The sequence below is a fragment of the Nannospalax galili genome, unplaced genomic scaffold (genome assembly GCF_000622305.1).
Source record: "Nannospalax galili isolate Female #2095 unplaced genomic scaffold, S.galili_v1.0 scaffold211, whole genome shotgun sequence".
In the NCBI taxonomy this organism is placed as follows: domain Eukaryota; kingdom Metazoa; phylum Chordata; class Mammalia; order Rodentia; family Spalacidae; genus Nannospalax; species Nannospalax galili.
Genome location: NW_008329624.1, coordinates 3,440,086 through 3,457,008, shown reverse-complemented (window position 1 = coordinate 3,457,008; position 16,923 = coordinate 3,440,086). Strand labels below are relative to the sequence as shown.

General features: G+C 45.7%; 1 protein-coding gene across 4 annotated transcripts in view; it reads right to left on the bottom strand.

Annotated features, from left to right (window-relative positions):
* The window catches only part of Tulp4 (TUB like protein 4), a 223,062-nt gene that overhangs the window by 6,336 nt on the left and 199,803 nt on the right, over positions 1-16,923 (bottom strand). For all 4 annotated transcript variants that reach the window (XM_008839527.3, XM_029566811.1, XM_017799761.2 and 1 more), the window contains 5 exons: positions 14,376-14,520; positions 12,012-12,156; positions 10,397-10,490; positions 5,283-5,426; positions 325-2,834 (listed from right to left, as the gene is read on the bottom strand). In XM_008839527.3, the coding sequence (XP_008837749.1) occupies positions 325-2,834; positions 5,283-5,426; positions 10,397-10,490; positions 12,012-12,156; positions 14,376-14,520 (3,038 nt within the window). The remainder of the gene's footprint in view (positions 1-324; positions 2,835-5,282; positions 5,427-10,396; positions 10,491-12,011; positions 12,157-14,375; positions 14,521-16,923) is intronic.

Below are 16,923 nucleotides of genomic sequence, written 5' to 3'. Positions count from 1 at the left end.
AGAAGAGCTGGGATGGTCAGGGGTGCAGGGGGGTAAGGGGTGCAGGGAGGGTAAGAGACGCAGGGGTGCAGGGGGGCAGGGATGGTAAGCGGTGCTGGAGGTGCAGGGGGCCTGCTAGTTTTCTTTACAAACATCATGGACCTATCTGACTACATGAATTAAAAATACATTCAGGGCAGCAGTAGGCACACAGAGGATTCTAACCCCAGCCAACTAGCCTGAGAGGTAGAAGCTATTTCTCTTATTTCCTGCCTGGCCTTTCCACAAGTGCTCCTGGAGGCCAAAGCACCGGCATCCTTCGTTCAATGGTCAAAGCCTCCTTACCTGCCGCCCCTCCAACTCGATCTGGAAGTTCTTGGCTGACTCCTGGGTCACCCGTCCTCCAAAGTCCAGCTGGTACACCTGTGTGGCCTCATTCCACAGGGGCTGCTTGTTGGCCATCACGTACACGAAGCCCTGGCTGCCAAGCCGCCCGTCCTCCTTCTCGCTGGCCTTGCGGCACTTGAACTCCTCCAGCTCGCTGGCGGTCCGCAGGCTCCTCTTGCTCTTCCAGCCCTTCTTGCTGCCCTGGCTCTGGTTCATCAGCTCGTCCCCACTGATGAACAGCTCAGGCTCACTCTCGGAGCTGTCCTGGAATTCGTTCGTCTTGTTCAACTTTTTTGACTTTAGTTGGTCTTTCTGACTTTTCACCTTCTTCTTCTCTCTCCCAAGGCGGGGGCTGGAAATGAGGGAATTGAAGTCACTCAAAGTCCTAGCCTCCTTCTTCACCTTGCCCTCTGTGATGGCTTGAACGCTTCCTTCCTCAGTGCGGCTGTCCAGGCGCTTCCGGTTCTTCTTTCCAAACTTTTCTGTTCTCTGGGGGACAGGGCTTTCTGTCAGAGAGAGGACTTCTTGGAAGTTGTCTGCAGTCTCTACCATCACCTCTGTGCCCATGTGGCTTTGGAGATCAGCGGGTGGGGGGGACACAAGGGGTTTTTCTACAACCAAGTGGGGCTTGGAGGGGAGAGTGCCCTGGGGATTTTGCGCAGGTGGGCAGGTACTGTAGGAACTCCATGGGTGCAAGGCGATAGGTGGCAGCTGTAAACTGGAGCAGGTGCTGCTTCCTGGGTATGTGGGGGGCAAGGTGCAATAGGAGAGGCTGGGTGGGTACGCTGGTTGAAGGGCAACAGCGGACTCCTGGTGTGCAAACTGCGCTGGGGACAGGGTGTCTTTGGGAGAGCAGGGAGCCTGTACTCCAGGCAAAGGGGGGGTGTTATAGCTCCCTGGATATGGCACTCCCATCCCATAGCCTGTCTGGAAAGTGGCAGTAGGGCTAGAGGGAGACTTGGGAGAGACAAAGGGCACTCGAGCCACATCCAGGTGCTGGCTTTGCCCTAGCATCAGAGGGGACAGTTTTAAGGGGTTGGGCACTGCAGGCTGTGCTGTCCTTTCCTGAGGAACCCAAACATCCTCACCTAGCACAGGGTCCCACTGGTAAGGGGGAGGCCGCTTCATGGTGACAGTAGTTTCAGGTAGTGGGGGATGCCTCAGGGGCTTCTCGAGCTGACAGTGCTGGGTCAGGGCCTCATCCTCTGTGAAGGCCGAGTTGACATAGTCGGTGCGATCTCGGGAGGTGTCAGGAGGGCTCAGGAGATTGTAGGAGGACTGGGAGGCCAGCGGGGAGGTGCTGATAGCGTGGGTCAGGACGGCTCCTGGCTGTGAGCTGGGCCCTGCGCCACTGCACTGGCTGCAAGTATACAGGGCAGGTGGAGGCCTTGTTGGGAGCTGTGCCCCTGCCCCACCAGGGCCAACCTTGGGCTTGGCCAGGGGCTGCAGTGGGACACGAGAGCTGTCAGCCAGCTGGGCCATCTTAAGTGCAACCTCACGGTTGTTCCTCCGTAGGGTGGCGTGGATGAGGCTGCTGTCCAGTCTTTGGGCAGCACTCCGTCCCTGGGTCAGCTGGCTAGCAATTTCAGGATATGGAGGTGGGTCCCCAGTGGGAATGGAGTAGCGAGGGACAGTCAGGCGGTTCAGCGTGGCACTGGTGCAGGGCTGGGGGACTTTCTTCTCAGTGGCTGTGAGTCTCAAGGTAGCAGAGCTGCCTGGACCAGGGAGGGTGTAGGTGTTCTGGGAACAGAGCATCCGAGTGCGAGGTCGACACACCTCCTCCACATTGCCACTACTATCAAAGGTGGTGATCCTCTCATAGCCTAGGGGAGGCTGATAGTGTGTTGCCGTAGGGTAGAGTGAGAAGTCGCCTTTCTTCAGACATACATCCACTGGAGGCTGGGGTGGCGGCAGAGGGGGTGGGGGTGCCGCCGTGGTCGGGGCAGCAGGGATAGTTCCTGGATAGGGGGGTGGGGGATTCATCTTTGTCACCTGGACCTCCTGGGGGGCACTGAAAACCACAGCATCCCCCTCAGCTGCCAACTGAGGCACTGGCCGCAGTGCCTTGGCTGACTTCTGCAGGTGCTCAAGCTCTCGGTCTCCATGGTCCATCACAGACAGCTGCATGGGCCCCTGTGGTGGGGGTGGCGGTGGTGGCAAAGGCAACTGAGGAGGGTTCTGAATGATGCGGCCCATTTCCACACCTCCAAAAATCACCTGTCCAGGGTTGGAGTACCGACTGGAGACTGGGTATTGGGTGGTACTGTCTCCTGCATGTTCTACTGCCCCTACAGCTGTTGTCTGATTGGTCAAGACATCCAGCTGTACATTCTGATTGGCCAGCAGGGACTGTACCAACCCTATGCTCTGCGTAGGGGACAGAGCTTGAGCTGAGCTGTGGATTGGTGCAATAGGGATGTTGACGGTACAAGGTGGGTTGTTCTCAGGCACACCTGATGCTCCTGTCACTGGAAAGAAATCAGAAAAGAGAACTGCTTGCAAAACTGTCATGGAACCAGCTCAGAATAAGCAATACATTGGACTTATCCCATCTTTTACGAGCGAAATGCAACTACTAGTGAGATGTGTTTGCATGGAGAGAGCTGGGCTGTTCACAAAGCTTCTCTAATATTCCTGTAACAATACACAAACAACAGGAGGGTGAGGTTGGGGGTGGGGCTGCAGCATGGCCTGCTGGGCTAAGGGCATTGTCAAAACATCTCAAAGAACATGTTTGAACCTTCTGAATTTGGTATCTGGTGCCTGCATAGTACAACCATCAATAACTAAATGTCTAAAGAATTCCTTTTAACTGTACTCATAAAGCGCCTGTCCTTTCTGCAACAAGAGGACAGTGGTACAGTATGGGACTCCATTGAGGACTCATAATGCCTAAATTTCCAAGCAGGACCATCCACAATTATGGACTGTGTAGTATGTGAAGTGTTAGGTGTCAGATATGCACTTGAAATTTGTATATAAACTCTATAAAATATAGAAAAAAATAGTGAGAAGAATCCTCTGGAAATGTGCATATTAGGTGAATGATCATTTCCCAATTTACTGATTTTCAGCATTTCCAACAGCATTTAGGGTAGAGCTACACAAAATAAAACTGACTATTCCATTCAATACCCAGTGGTAATTTCAAGGACCATGCATGTCAACAGTGACTTCAGGCGCTGAGTCACAGACTGTGTCCGTGATGGAAGTGCTGACTGACTCCAGCAATTTTGCTACTCAGTCTATTGAATAAGTATGCCGCCTCCTCAGAGACACTGCCACAGACCCAGAGGTCTGGTGTTAAGGGCTATGTGGCAAGAAATAATTAGGCGACAAATAGGATCTCACAGGTTCACTATATGGGTTGGCTGACCTCACACCAGAACAGTAGAATGCAGCCACCTAGATGGCAGAAGCCAAGTCTAACCCTGGGGCCTAGAACTACCTTTCCCTCTTCCCTGCAGCCTCCATTGAGATAGCTGACCCTCTAGCTGCAAGAATCTGAGTCCTACCTCAAGATTCCTGCCATTCCTATACAGATACCGCTGAGATATTTTGGTCCACAGTGAGCAATGGCTTAAGATATCTTCCCCTCCACAGGAGAGTCTCTATGGAGTCACAATCATTGAATGTGAGCCTTGAGAAGGTGCACTCCATCCTCTCAAGTGGGAACTAGAGGCTGCAATGACAGTTGCAGCAGCCATTGAGCCCTGGAGACAGCTACATTCACTGCCTTTAGGAGAACAGGGAGGTTGTTAAAGGGAGAGCATGAGCCACTTCTAAAGCTGAGACTGAAATGGCAGGGGATGTGCCATCAAGTACAAGTATCCAAGGCTTCATTCACCAAACTTCAGGTTTAGATGTGGGAAGTACAGTCTCTGTATCTACAAAGTTACAAGTGGACTTTTACTTAGAAAAGGTAGATTCTCTAGTGTCCTTGAGTAACTGAGAAAAGTTAGAAACAACTAACTGGTAGCTTAGAAATCATTCTAATCTATGACTAAAACAGGATCCTTTAAGGATCTAGTCCTCACCCTGTAGAAAACAAATAACTGAAGGTACCACAGACATCTGACAAGTTTTTCCCCCCAGAACTCAAAATATTTTATTCTATGCTCTTCTGATTTTCATGCTTGCTGATGAAAGGTCTGGGGTAATTATTATTTTTTAAAATAATTTATTGAGACTTTCATACATGCATAGAAGGTGTTTTGATCAAATCCATGTCCACTTCCTACCCTCCAAATCCTCCCATATTTCCCCATCACTTTTTTCTGTTAACTTCATGTACTCTTTTTTTTTTTGCTACTCTAACACTGCCCCCTCTGAAGATACCTGACAATTTTTAAAACAGATTTTAAAGAGTATCAGATATCACTTTTAATCAGGGCATGCTCTGTGCACAGGAACGCACTGCATGGTGGAAGAGAGCTGTTCCAATGCAAAGGTTCCAAGTCCTAGAGGTGAGGCAGGTTTGAGGAGCTGGGATCTATAGGCACAAAAAGTCTCTGGAGAGGTGTTCTTCAAGTAGGGATGAAAAGGGTGGAGGCTCAGCTAGACCACCAAGACAGGGTTTTAGTTTTGATTTGATACAGACCTTCTAACTTCTATTTATTGACACATGACACAAAAGGTTATTATGAAGGTAAAATGAGATGTGAGAAGAGCTCTGTGAACTCAGGTGTCACTGCCACCTTAACCATTCATGTTCTGGTGGTTTCCCTCCTACTAAACAAGGATCCACCTGTGGCATCTCTCCCAGGACATACCATCAAGTATATCCAATATACCAAGTGAAGTGGGCCTTTTCCAAACCTAGGCAGCAGGCTGTACTGAATGACTTACCACTCTGCCTCCCTTGCATGGTCCACTAAGGGGGGCTATGACAGACAAGTCCACCTATGTGAACACACCTGGTAAATCATCTTCATCTTCACTGAAAACATTTGGGTTGAAGACAGGTAAATTAATACAGTCCATAGAAATCTTCCGAACTTCTGGGAGATAAATGGTCATCTGCCGTGGCTGGAGATGCAGCAGGCTGGTCTTATAGATTACTGGTGGGGAGGAAGAAGGACATAATTAGTGGAGATACATCAGAGGAGAGCCAAAGCATCAGTGGAGTGATGGGAAGAGAACTGGAGGGCCGTGGATCCCTGCCATCAGAAGGCAAATCTGTACAGGCTGGGCAAGAGTGTGAGAGGAGCCCTTTGCTTCTTCGGACACAAACTGTATAATAAGGCACTTTCTTGACCATAGCTATGCCATGTTAAAGTTTAGGCTGACTCTAGTCTCTGAACTTATCAGGCAGTTAGCCCAGCGTATGGGGACACATGTCAGATGGACCCCGGTTATCTTGGGAACAGGTCAGGGTGTCCTGAAGAACACCTGCTAAGTGCAGACTTATGGCTTCTGTAGGTTATACTTGGCTTGCTTCTGCAAAATAGTAATTGTTACTTAATAGAACAGAAATTGTTAAGGGGGTTTTGCACCTGTAAGCTTGGGAACTTTTCACCCCTGGTTATAGTTTCTCTGTATAAAAGCTTACGCTAGAGATGGCTCAGGGCTACACACTTGGGTTCTGACACCCTTGTGTAGTAGTCCTGGCCAGCAACGACTTTCATTCAGCAGAACTTTGTCTGAGTGGTCTTCTCTGGTGAAGCACCTCACAATAACATAGCCATGTGGGCAGTGGCAAATTCCTGGATTAGTTTAGTCACTCTATCAACAGTCTATCTACAGAACCACAAATTCTGAACATCAAAAATGTACCTTAAATAAATATATGTTTTTTGCAATGAGCCAAGATAGGAAAAATACATCTTTAAAAGCTTCATTTGCTGCCAGAAGGATGATTTAGAGCAAATGGTGACAAGACTGCAAAGCCAGGGGAGCCTCAGGCAATCAGGAGTTCTTTGAAACTGAAATTTCCATGTCCTTCAGGACTGGATTCTTGTCTTACAGAATTCCAGTTTAATCTAATGATCTGCATAGGGATTTACAGGCACTTTCAGAGTTTTTTTTTTTAACTCTTAAGATTACTTTGATTAATACAGACATTTAAGGGGAAGTCTAACCTGCAAATGTAAAATTTAGAAAAAAAATTAACTTAGAAATTATGAATCTTAAGTTGAAGTTTCACAGCAGGTTAAAAACGGGATGTAAGACTCTGCCAATTCTCTTTTTACGCTTAAAAACTGAATTTTTAAAATCTTTATTTAGTGTATGAACAGGTGCATACAGACATAAGTCACATGTGTAGCTAAGAGGACAGTTCCAGGGAGCCGGTTCTCTTCTGCAACCTTGTGGGATTGAGGGATTGAACTTAGGTTGTCTGGCCTGCACAAAAGCACCTTTACCCACTGAGCCACCTCACCAGCCCATCTTTTATGTTTAATACTCTTTCCTGTGAGACTGGAGATGGGGTTTTTTATTCAGTAATTTTGTTAGGAGAAGCTATATCCTGTCTCTACTGCGGTCCCTCCATCAGCTCAGGGCCTGAGGAGCCAGCATCATATTCACATCCCCTCCTGTCTCCACCCCTACCTTACTGCCCCTTGCTCAATTTCGTTTCTTCTATATTTCTTGAGGCCTGTCAAAGCTAATTTGTGTCCCCGAAGCATCTGCCTTTGTGGAGGCCGTGTGAGGCTGTTGCTCAGAAGGCTTCTTTGTCTACCCAGAAGTAGGAAAAGTTTAACTCACATGCTCATCTCTCTTGCCCACAAAAGAGAACATGAATTTTAGTGAAAAACTTCTGCATGTTCCCGAAGGTCCCGAATTAGCACATTAAAGAGCTATCCTTTATTGTTCAGATCGATAAAACAGTAAACTTAAAAAAATAAAACAAAACCTGAAAGACAATTAGAAATATCAGTTGCCTTCAGAAAAGAAAACTAAATGATTTTTTTTACTGTATACCACCCCCCCAACACTTTTGAACTTTGAATCTATTGTGTAGTGTTAAAATTCTAAATGTGAAAAGTTAAAATAGAAGTATCATGGCTGGCGGCAGCCACCACTGGGAGCAGCAGTCACCTGGGCTCTGCACTAGCCATGGCCTTGGACTTTAAGTCCAGAGGCGAAGAGGAGCAAGCCCAGGCACGGCTAGCGCACCGGGACCCTCAGCAAGCACACAGTGGTGGTTTGATTGAGAAGCATCCCCCATAGAAACAGGTATCTGAACACTTGGGTCCCCAGTTGCTGCTGTCTGGGAAGGTTTAGGAGGCGTGGTCTTCATAGAGCAAGTACATCACTGGAGAAGGGATTTGAGAGATCACAGCCTTGCTCACTTCCAGTTCACTCTCTGCTTACTGCAAGTGGATGGAGATGTGATCTCTCAGCTTCCTGTCTGGCTGGCTGTTGTTATACTTCTCCAGCAATTATGGGCTCCCTCCTCCCTCTGGCACCAAAAGCACAAGTAAACTCTTTCTTCCCTAAACTACTTTTGGTTATGACGCTTTATCACAACAGCAGAAAATGCACTAAGGTTGTGTGGGGCCTAATCTGGAAGCTGTGCAGCTTTGTGTCCTAGGGCAGCATGCCACAGAGTAGCTTGAGGTCTCTGAGGGTGAGCAGGAGCTTGTCATCAAGAAGAGGGAAGAGAGCCAGGAGTGCTGATACACACTAATCCCAGCACTTGGTAGGTAAGAGCAGGTAGATCTGTGTGAGATAAAGGATAGTCTAGTCTACACAGTGAGTCCTGGCAAGCTGAGGCTACAGGGAGACCCTATCTAAACCCAATCCCAAAAGACCCAAACCCAAATAAAGGAAAAAAAAAGGAAAAAAAAAAAAAAAAAAGGAAGAGGGTGGGGACACCAAGCCAAGAGGAAGCAAAAAATGCTGAACTGAACAACATACTGGCTGCCATGAGGAGGCAGTTCCAGAGATGGAGCTGCTCAGCCTCTCCTCCCTCAATATGTCAGCAAATCTTCACACACACACACACACACACGCAAATTTCAAGGGCCAGTTTGCTCTAATTTAAAGTAACAAACTATTCGGAATAGGGAACACTCACTTAAGTCCATTAGAATATTATATATTGTCTTTGAAAAAAGATTAATGGGGTATCATGTGTGACACACTTCCTAGAATCTAAGTGTTGATTTTCTTTTCTCTAATACAATCAAGTGGGAAATTCTTTTAGCTTGGTCATAATACCTATCTGGACCAAAATGCTCTTTCAGAAGCACTTGTCTTAGGCACTCAGCTGACTCACTCTGGAGCAGCACAGGCCTCAAAGGCCTCAAAGGCACCTCTGCTCCCATTTTAGTAGCCTCACTGGCTTATTTGTGGATCTAGTCACCACAAGGGCAGTATTTCGAAAAGATAGAGAAATTCTCACTTCAATTCCTTTTCGCAGTATTTAGTAGGCAGATGGCTAAGTTCTCAGCATACCAGGTGGGAATGATATTCAAAGAGTGGTTACAAAAAAACTAAGCTGTCTCTGTCAATATGGCACAGGTGAATAGCTGAACATATCTTTGTGGCCATCAGAGAATTTCCAGGTTATTGACATAAGACAATTTTTTGTCTGTGTGGGCAAGATAGTTGTGCTGTGGGGGAAAAAGGAAGAGGAGGAGGAAGAACCTAGGTCTAAGTCCCTATTTGCTACTGGTCACTTACAAGAATGTTAACATTTGCTGCATAAGAAGCTGCAAGTGTGCACTGCCTCGTTCATTTCTTCACTGCTTTACACACAGTAAGATTTATTTATTTCTTTAGTTATTCATTCATTTATTCTGGGGGATTAGTCCAATTTAATAATACTTTATTATTTTTATTTTATGTTTATGGGTGTATTGCCTGCATGCATCCAAGGGCACTCGTGTCATGCAATGCCCAAGGAGGTCAGAAGAGGCTGTCAGATCCCCTGGAACTGGCATTACGGACAGCTGCCATGTGGGTGTTGGGATTCGAACCCGGGTCTTCTGCAAGAACAGCCAGTGTTCTTAACTGGTGAGCCATCTCTCCAGCTCCCAATTCAGTTTTATGTTTTACTTTTACTTGTCTTTTGTTTGAACTGAGAAACTTCAAAATGAAAAATCCGAATGTTGTGCTGTTTAATAAGTTCCCACAGGTGTGCACACAGCCACAGATCTTTTTGCTTTGTGGTGTTGGTGGTGCCAGGGATCAACCCCAGAGCCTTAGGGATGTGAGGCAAGGCTGTACTGTTGCACTCCATCCCCAGTGCATCAACAGGTATTTTCAACATCTGGTTTAAAAGAATTAATTTACTGTATAGGTCTGCACAGGACACAACTCTTATAGACAGAATTTCTGAAGGACAATTTCCATTCAGCTGTAGAGTGCACGGATGAGATGAAGGGCCCACTCACAGAGACGTGTACAGTACGAATGAAGCACCTCAGGAGGCGGCGGGGGCATGGAGAACAACACAGCTCTGCACCCCAAACAAGAACCTGCCGGACTGAAGGAAGCTGCTCTGGAAAGGCTCTTCTGCCACTTCCATTTCCTCCCTGAGCTGAGGTGAGGCAGCGAGCTGTTACTGCGCATGTGCACAGGAGGGCAAAGGACAATCAGAGCCTGGGCCTTGGCCAGCCTTGACTCCCCTCTGTAAGTTTTCTTCTGTGTCTGACTTGTCCTGTGCAGGATGTTTATTGGGTACTGAAAAATGAAATTTATCAATACTGACTGCCAGGAACTGTATTCTTAAATCAGCTAACTTTGCAGTCTTTACTACCTTTTCTCCTCTTCAAAAGTTTCTTGTGACTGAGGAATCGGGACACTACCACCTAAACCTGCTCATAAAGGCCAAATGTCTAGAAATCTTTGTGTTCTAATGAAGATTTTAGCAGCTTCTACCGGTGTTATAACTCAAGAGCTTATCAGGGAAATCAGTTCGGGTGATAATTTGTGTTTCTGATAGCACAGCAGTCAGTTAGGCCACACCTACCCTAATCTTGCACTGACTTAACATTTCCACTTGAAGTTGCTATAGGTTGAAACTGGAATGTTTAGTCTCTTTTCCAACTACAATAAGTGAGAAAACAGAACAAGTCTTTACCTGCCCCGAGGTTGGTTGGCAGGAAAGCAGCTAAGCCCACAATCTTAAACTTGGTTCCCCAGATATTGGACGTGACTTGAGCAAGATAGTTGTGCTGTGGGAGAAAAGGGAAAGAAAGGTAAGAACCTCGGTCTACTTCTGCATTTTCTATTGTTCACTCGGTAAGAATGTTAACACATGTAGTATAAAAAGCTGTAAGGGCACACTGTCAGAAATATTAATGCCTTCCATCATTCTGCCCTTCTTTATTTAAAAAACTTTTTTTCAGAAGGGTCTCCCTGTAGCCCCAGCTGGCCTGGAACTCACTATGTAGATCAGGCTGGCCCCCATCTCACAGAGCCTTGCCTGCCTCTGGGATTAAAGGTGTGTGTAACCACACCCAGGTCCAGCCTACTTTATCAGAAGTTAACTAGAGCATGATGGGCTCCCACTTCTAGGGGTGGAGCATTACATAAACTGGATTTGGTGATACACACCCATAGTCTTGGCACTCTGAGGTGGGGAGAGAAGAAGCAGGAGTTCAAGGTTATAAGTTTGAGACCAGTTTGGGCTCCAGAAAACCCCGTTTCAAACAAAAAAAGAAAAAAGTCATCCAAGCTGAGTGTGGTGGTACATGTCTGTAGTCTGCTCTAGTGAACTGGATGAAATGGGAGGACTGTGTGAACCCAGGAATCTGAGGCCAGCATGGACCACACAGCATATCTGCATCTCTAAACAAACACACAAAACAAAGCAGGCATGGTCACCTGTAATTTCAGCAATTGGGAAACTGAGACAGGAGTCCTGTGAGTTCTAGACCAGCCTGGATCTTTAAAAAATTAACAGCAAATCTTTAAAAAATTAATAAAACAAGCAACAACATAACAAAACAAAACAAAATAATAAGTTTAAAAATTAAAAGGCCACTGATGACTGGGGCATTTTGTTCCCTTCTCCTTTTTTCTAATCAGGACTGAAGAAGGAACCCAGGTCTGAACCTCCAACCTGTAACTGTTCACATCAGCTGCAATGACACCATTCTGGTCAATGATCACTGTTCTCTCATTAAATTCAATGAAAACTGTTTTAAAAGTTCCTGCCATGCTCAGACACAGAGCAAAAATACAACTGGATGAAATACAGCTCCTTGAAGAGTTTATGACCCAATGAAGGGGGTTGGGAACACAACGTGTTGGCACATGGTAGCTGGACCAGGGTAGGAAGACGTCACAGGGAAGGTGGTGCTGAGCTGGGTGGGGGGCAGAAACTAGGATGAGGAAATGGAGAGTGTAATCTAGACAGAGGAGAGGCACAGGATAAGGGAAAGGCCTGTTTCCAGGGGGGCTGAGGAAGGCAGGCAAGGCCAGACTGGGGGAGGAGGGCTCTGAAAGGAGTGCTATTTCTTCTCAGACTTGGAGTCACTGCAGAACCAGAACAGGCTTGAGGAAGCAGAGCTGCTGAAGTCAATGCATCACAGTCAGAGCTCCCTGGAGGAAGAGAGGGGCAAACTGCACTGGACAGAGAGTCCTGTAGCCTGCAGGCTAGGACAGTAAAGAGTAGGACAGGTAAGTTGGGAAGGAAGGTGGTACTTCCAGGTATCCCAAGGGAGGCTGCACTATCAGGTATGTGCTTCTACCTGAGCCATGTCTTCAAAAGGAAACTCTCTCCGAGTCAGGCTGGGTGACCCCATGGAAGGCTTGCGCATGGGCAATCGGGGAGACCGGGAGATCTCTTGAGCAGCACGGGGAAGCTTGGGTGACTTGCGGGCCTCAATGCTGATCCTGTGAAGACAAGATCAGGCAGGGTCAGGCATGCATGGATAGAACACTCTTCTTTCCCCTCAGACAGCCAGCTGTGGATGTTGGCTCTTGATGGCCAGGGACCTAATTTCACAAGGCTCTCTTGCTTTTGTTTTAGGTACATGAAGAAAGAGCGCCAACTGAATACTGAGTAATATATAGAATTTTAAAAAAAGGAAGGTCAGATCAAATAATTTGTCAACACCTCACAGAATTAACTCCCAACATCTACTGAGTTACAGCAAATTTGGAAATGGCCACATGCCTCCTACCTGGGATTTACAGAATCAGTCTTAGGGAAAATGGCAGGCGGGAACTCATTTCTCATTCTGAGACCACTGTGATTTTCAAAGTCCATTCTATGTCAGTTTGAATTTAACAGATTACTTAGTACTTCATCGAATCAGGGAATCTAAAGCTTTCCTGCTGCCTTCTGATCCCACGTTCTGGCTCTGCTCCCTTGTTTATAATGCATGTTTAACACCAGTCTACTTAAAAAAAGGACGTTAGGAAGATGAATGTGTAAGGTTTGTAACATCCTATGAGAAGCATCATATATGTACTGCATTCAAACTTGGTAAGGAACTTCAGCCTCCTGAGGAATGGGAACATGGGAAATTGAGCTGAGCAGAGCTGTGAGCTAGGCCATCCACAGGCACAATGTGTTGTAAATGCCCTCTCTGTTTAAGTAATGGAAAGAGCTGAAACACTATTGAAATGCTAGACATTCATAACAAGCTTTAGATGAAAAAAGCGTTAACCACACTGAAGAGCTGGAAAATAACAGGAAAAAATGTTTACTTTTCATTTATACGCAAAAATTAATTTGGAGCTGGGTGTAGAAGCAGAGGCAGGCGGATCTCTGTGAGTTCCAGGCCAGCCTGGTCTACACAGTGAGCTCCCAGCCAGCTAGGACTACAGGGAGACCCTGGCCCAAAAAACAAAACAAAACAAAATTAATTTGGACATAAGGGAATCTGAGATTTAATGTAAAAACTAAAATTCAAAAGCACCTGGAAAGACCCTCATAGTCTTAGGGTAGACAAAGATTTCCCAAAGGACACTGATCATAAATGAACTTCACATTATGGACTATCTGTATATTTGACAGGCGTTCTCTCTAAGTTACAGAAAAGAAATCTTACAACTAATAAAAAATGAGTAAAGACTTGAACAGACCCTTCACCAAAGGAGGTAAGCAGACAGTTGATAAACACACAAAAGGTACTCAGCATCCTCAGTCCATGGAAAGTCTAGAATTAAATTACTCTAGGCTAGACACCACTAAACACCCACCAGAAGAGGTAAAATTTTCTTAAAGTGACACCAGAGCTGTAAGACTAGAAGCAGCTGGAACTTACAGACATTTGCATACATTATTTGTAGTTTTCATGAGTTTACCATACATTTAACCCATGACCCTGCAACTCCCTTCCTAAGTGTACACACAAGAGAAACAAGTACACATATCCATAAAACCTTTCATTAAAATGTTTACAATGAATGTATTCACCACCAAACTGGGAATTGGCAGGTACCTGCTGACTGGTAAAGAACATAACCACAGGGCAGTATGTTTGTTACAACGGGACAATTCTATCAAGCAACAAAGAAATACAAACTACTGGTGTACATGATTATATAAATGAAGCTCAAACAATGTGTTGAGGAAAAAAAGCTAAATAGAGTTGATATTAATATGAAACTTAAGAACAGGCAAAACTAATCTATAGCAACAGAAGTCATATTGAATGCAAGAAGCACAAAAGACCTTCTGGAACGATGAGCAAGTCTTTTGTTCTGAACTGGGCAGACACACATGGGTGAATCAACTAACTGCCCAACGAACTGTTTAAGTTTGGGCTTTAGGGCACACCTAGAGAGTATGTCAATCACACCTTAATTCTGCTTGCTATCACAGAATCACAAAACAAGCACAGGTCTTGGTGAGGATCTGTCTACCCACTAACGTCTACTGATGAGGAAATCCTTATGTTGGTGATCTGTTGTACAACTATCAGTTTCCTTCTCTTCCATACAGCTAAGTTTATTTGCACAAGAAAAGATTCTAGAATGGGACTGCATTGTATGGTTCAGAATCCATGTTACAGCCAGCTTCAATGGAACTCTTCTGCCGAACAAACACAGTCACATCATGTTAGAGGCACAAAAAAGGGAAACACCCCGAAGCCTAGCCTTGCCTTGGGAGTTTGGGTGATTTGCTAGCTCTGGAAATTTTAGGAGACTTCTTAGCAGCCCAGTCATCACTCAGTTCAATGTCACTGGAGTCTGAGCAGTTGCAGCTGTCGATCACAGTAGAAATCAAGCTGTTCCCGTAGATCTCATCTGTAAGAAACCAACCATCAGGAATAAGGGAAGGTAAATCAGGCCCCAACCAACATCATTGCTACAAAGAACAGACCAACTCCAGGGGCCTCCATTTTAGGCCTAGAGATTAAAATAGAAGTGCTTTTCCTTTTACATTTTTATGCTATTTTCTAAGTAGAAGAAAGCAATTTCTACTACTGCCATAAAAATTGTACGGTATTTTAGTGCCCTTAGGAATGTACAAAATTGTCTATTATGCCAAAAGCTGAAAAACAAATGGTTTATTCCTGAGCCTCACAACATTCGGGTGACCTGGGCTTGTGTGGGCCTTTCAAGTAGCTTGGAAAGCCTGCTGAGAGCTCGTTGACAGACTCCCTAGAACCTGCTAATGACCTGGGCAGGCCTCAACTGCCCAGACCTGCAGGGACTACCATCTTGGAGAGGCAGGCCCATGCCAAGGTTTCTGGCAGTCTACCACAGACTAGCTGGAGGGCCTGGGAATTCCACTTGTTGCAGCTGCCTACCTGTCAGGGCAATGAAGGGAAGACCCTTAGGGTGAGGACTTTCAATGGCGGTTCTGGGTTGCTCTGTGGGTACCTCGTATGGAAGCCACTCATAGTAACTTTGCCAGTTTAGTCATCAGAACGAAGATTAGACGCCCAAGACAGAATATGAGAAAATGTGCAAAGTGGGTCAATCCCAGAACCAGACCAAAGCAGTTTATCTCCCTGAAATCTCCTGCTGTTCTCACCAGCCCCACCCCACCCTCACCCCTTTACTACCTGATACCCACAGATCCACTACATATCTGTCCTCAGTGCTAGTACCCCATTCTTCAAGCTAACAAAATTTTACTCTCTCAAGAGCCTCACCAAGTAATAAAACGTTAAATCATTCAATCATAACAAAATAAAGTAGGAGAATATGAGGTAATCTTACAATTTAAAATGATGGTTGACATTTCAAAGGATGAATTTGTTGATCCAAGCCCATCTCTGAATTTCTGAGTATGTGACGGGGACATGTGTGAACAGGAGCCTATTTTAAACAGAAGGAGCTTGGCTTGATACTAGAAAAGAGGCTGGTGCCCAGTCCACATCATATCTGTCACCCTCTTTTTAAACTACTTACCAAAGCACAGTCATACAACTCTTGCACCTAGCAAGCCATAGTGCTATGTGCCAGAGTTTGATCATATAAAAAGAGTTAATGCATATACAACAAGCAGTGCTTTGTATTTTTCAATGAAGGAGTCACTGGGACAAAGGAAGCTCAGCCATGATTCAAACACACAGGTACTCTCCCTCTCACAGATGTTCCTATGTGTGTGTTCCTACTGAGGGAGCTCAATCACATATCACCCACTCAAACACTACTTCCTCTTCATCAGGCCATTTGCCCTTCTTTCTCTTTTTCTCATAAAGACTTCAGTTGTCTGCCTCCCCGGCTAGTGGCTAAGTTAGCTACACAGGAAGGAAAGCTGCCTGCTCTGCCTCCTCTGCAGCCCCAGGGACTAGCACAATCCTGGCAACTTGATGAAGACTTCCAGAAGAATGAATGAGGACCTGAGGTTGGGGGCAGGGAGCTGTTTTGGAGCAAATGCCTCCAATCATGCTTGTACACTGTTGTAACGACACCTGAACAGGTCCTGTCTCCCTGACATGTCATCACAACTAGAAATTCCCTGCACTACCTTAGATCAATACTCAGGAAGTCAAGGGTGGTCGAGGGGCAAATGGCATACTTCTAAGAGATATGGCATCATTACTTCATCATGCAAGTTCTGGAACAAACATCCAAGGTATGGAAAAATGTGAACTGAGACTGGTCTTTGAGAACCAAAGACAACTCTAATATTTAGACTTCACATTCCAATTTTATCAGTTTCAGTAACTGAAGATGTTCTAAATATATATCCTGAATTAAGTATGTTTGCCGAATTAAAACAAAACAAAAAACAAACTTCTCCTGAGAGGTAGCTCAATTAGTAAGGTGCTTACCTTGAAAGCATGAGGATTGTTGATCCACAGCACCCACGTAAACAGCCAAGCATGGTAGTACATGCCTCTAATCCCAGCCTTGGGGGAAGGGCAGAGATAACCTAGCCTAACTGGCAAGCCCCAGACTCTACTGAGAAACTGTCTCAAAAAAACAAGGCAGATGACTCCTGAAGAATGACACACAAAGCTGACCTTTGGCTTCTACATGCACACGTACACATGTGACCTTGCCATAATGCTCCCGAACCTAGCTTAAAGATAATTATATATAATTTTTTAAGAAGTTATATATGGGGCTGGAGAGATGGCTCAGCAGTTAAGAACACTGGTTGTTCTTGCAGAAGACCCAGATTCGAATCCCAACACCCACATGGCAGCTAACAACTGTCTGCAACTCCAGTTCCAAGGAATCTGATGTCTT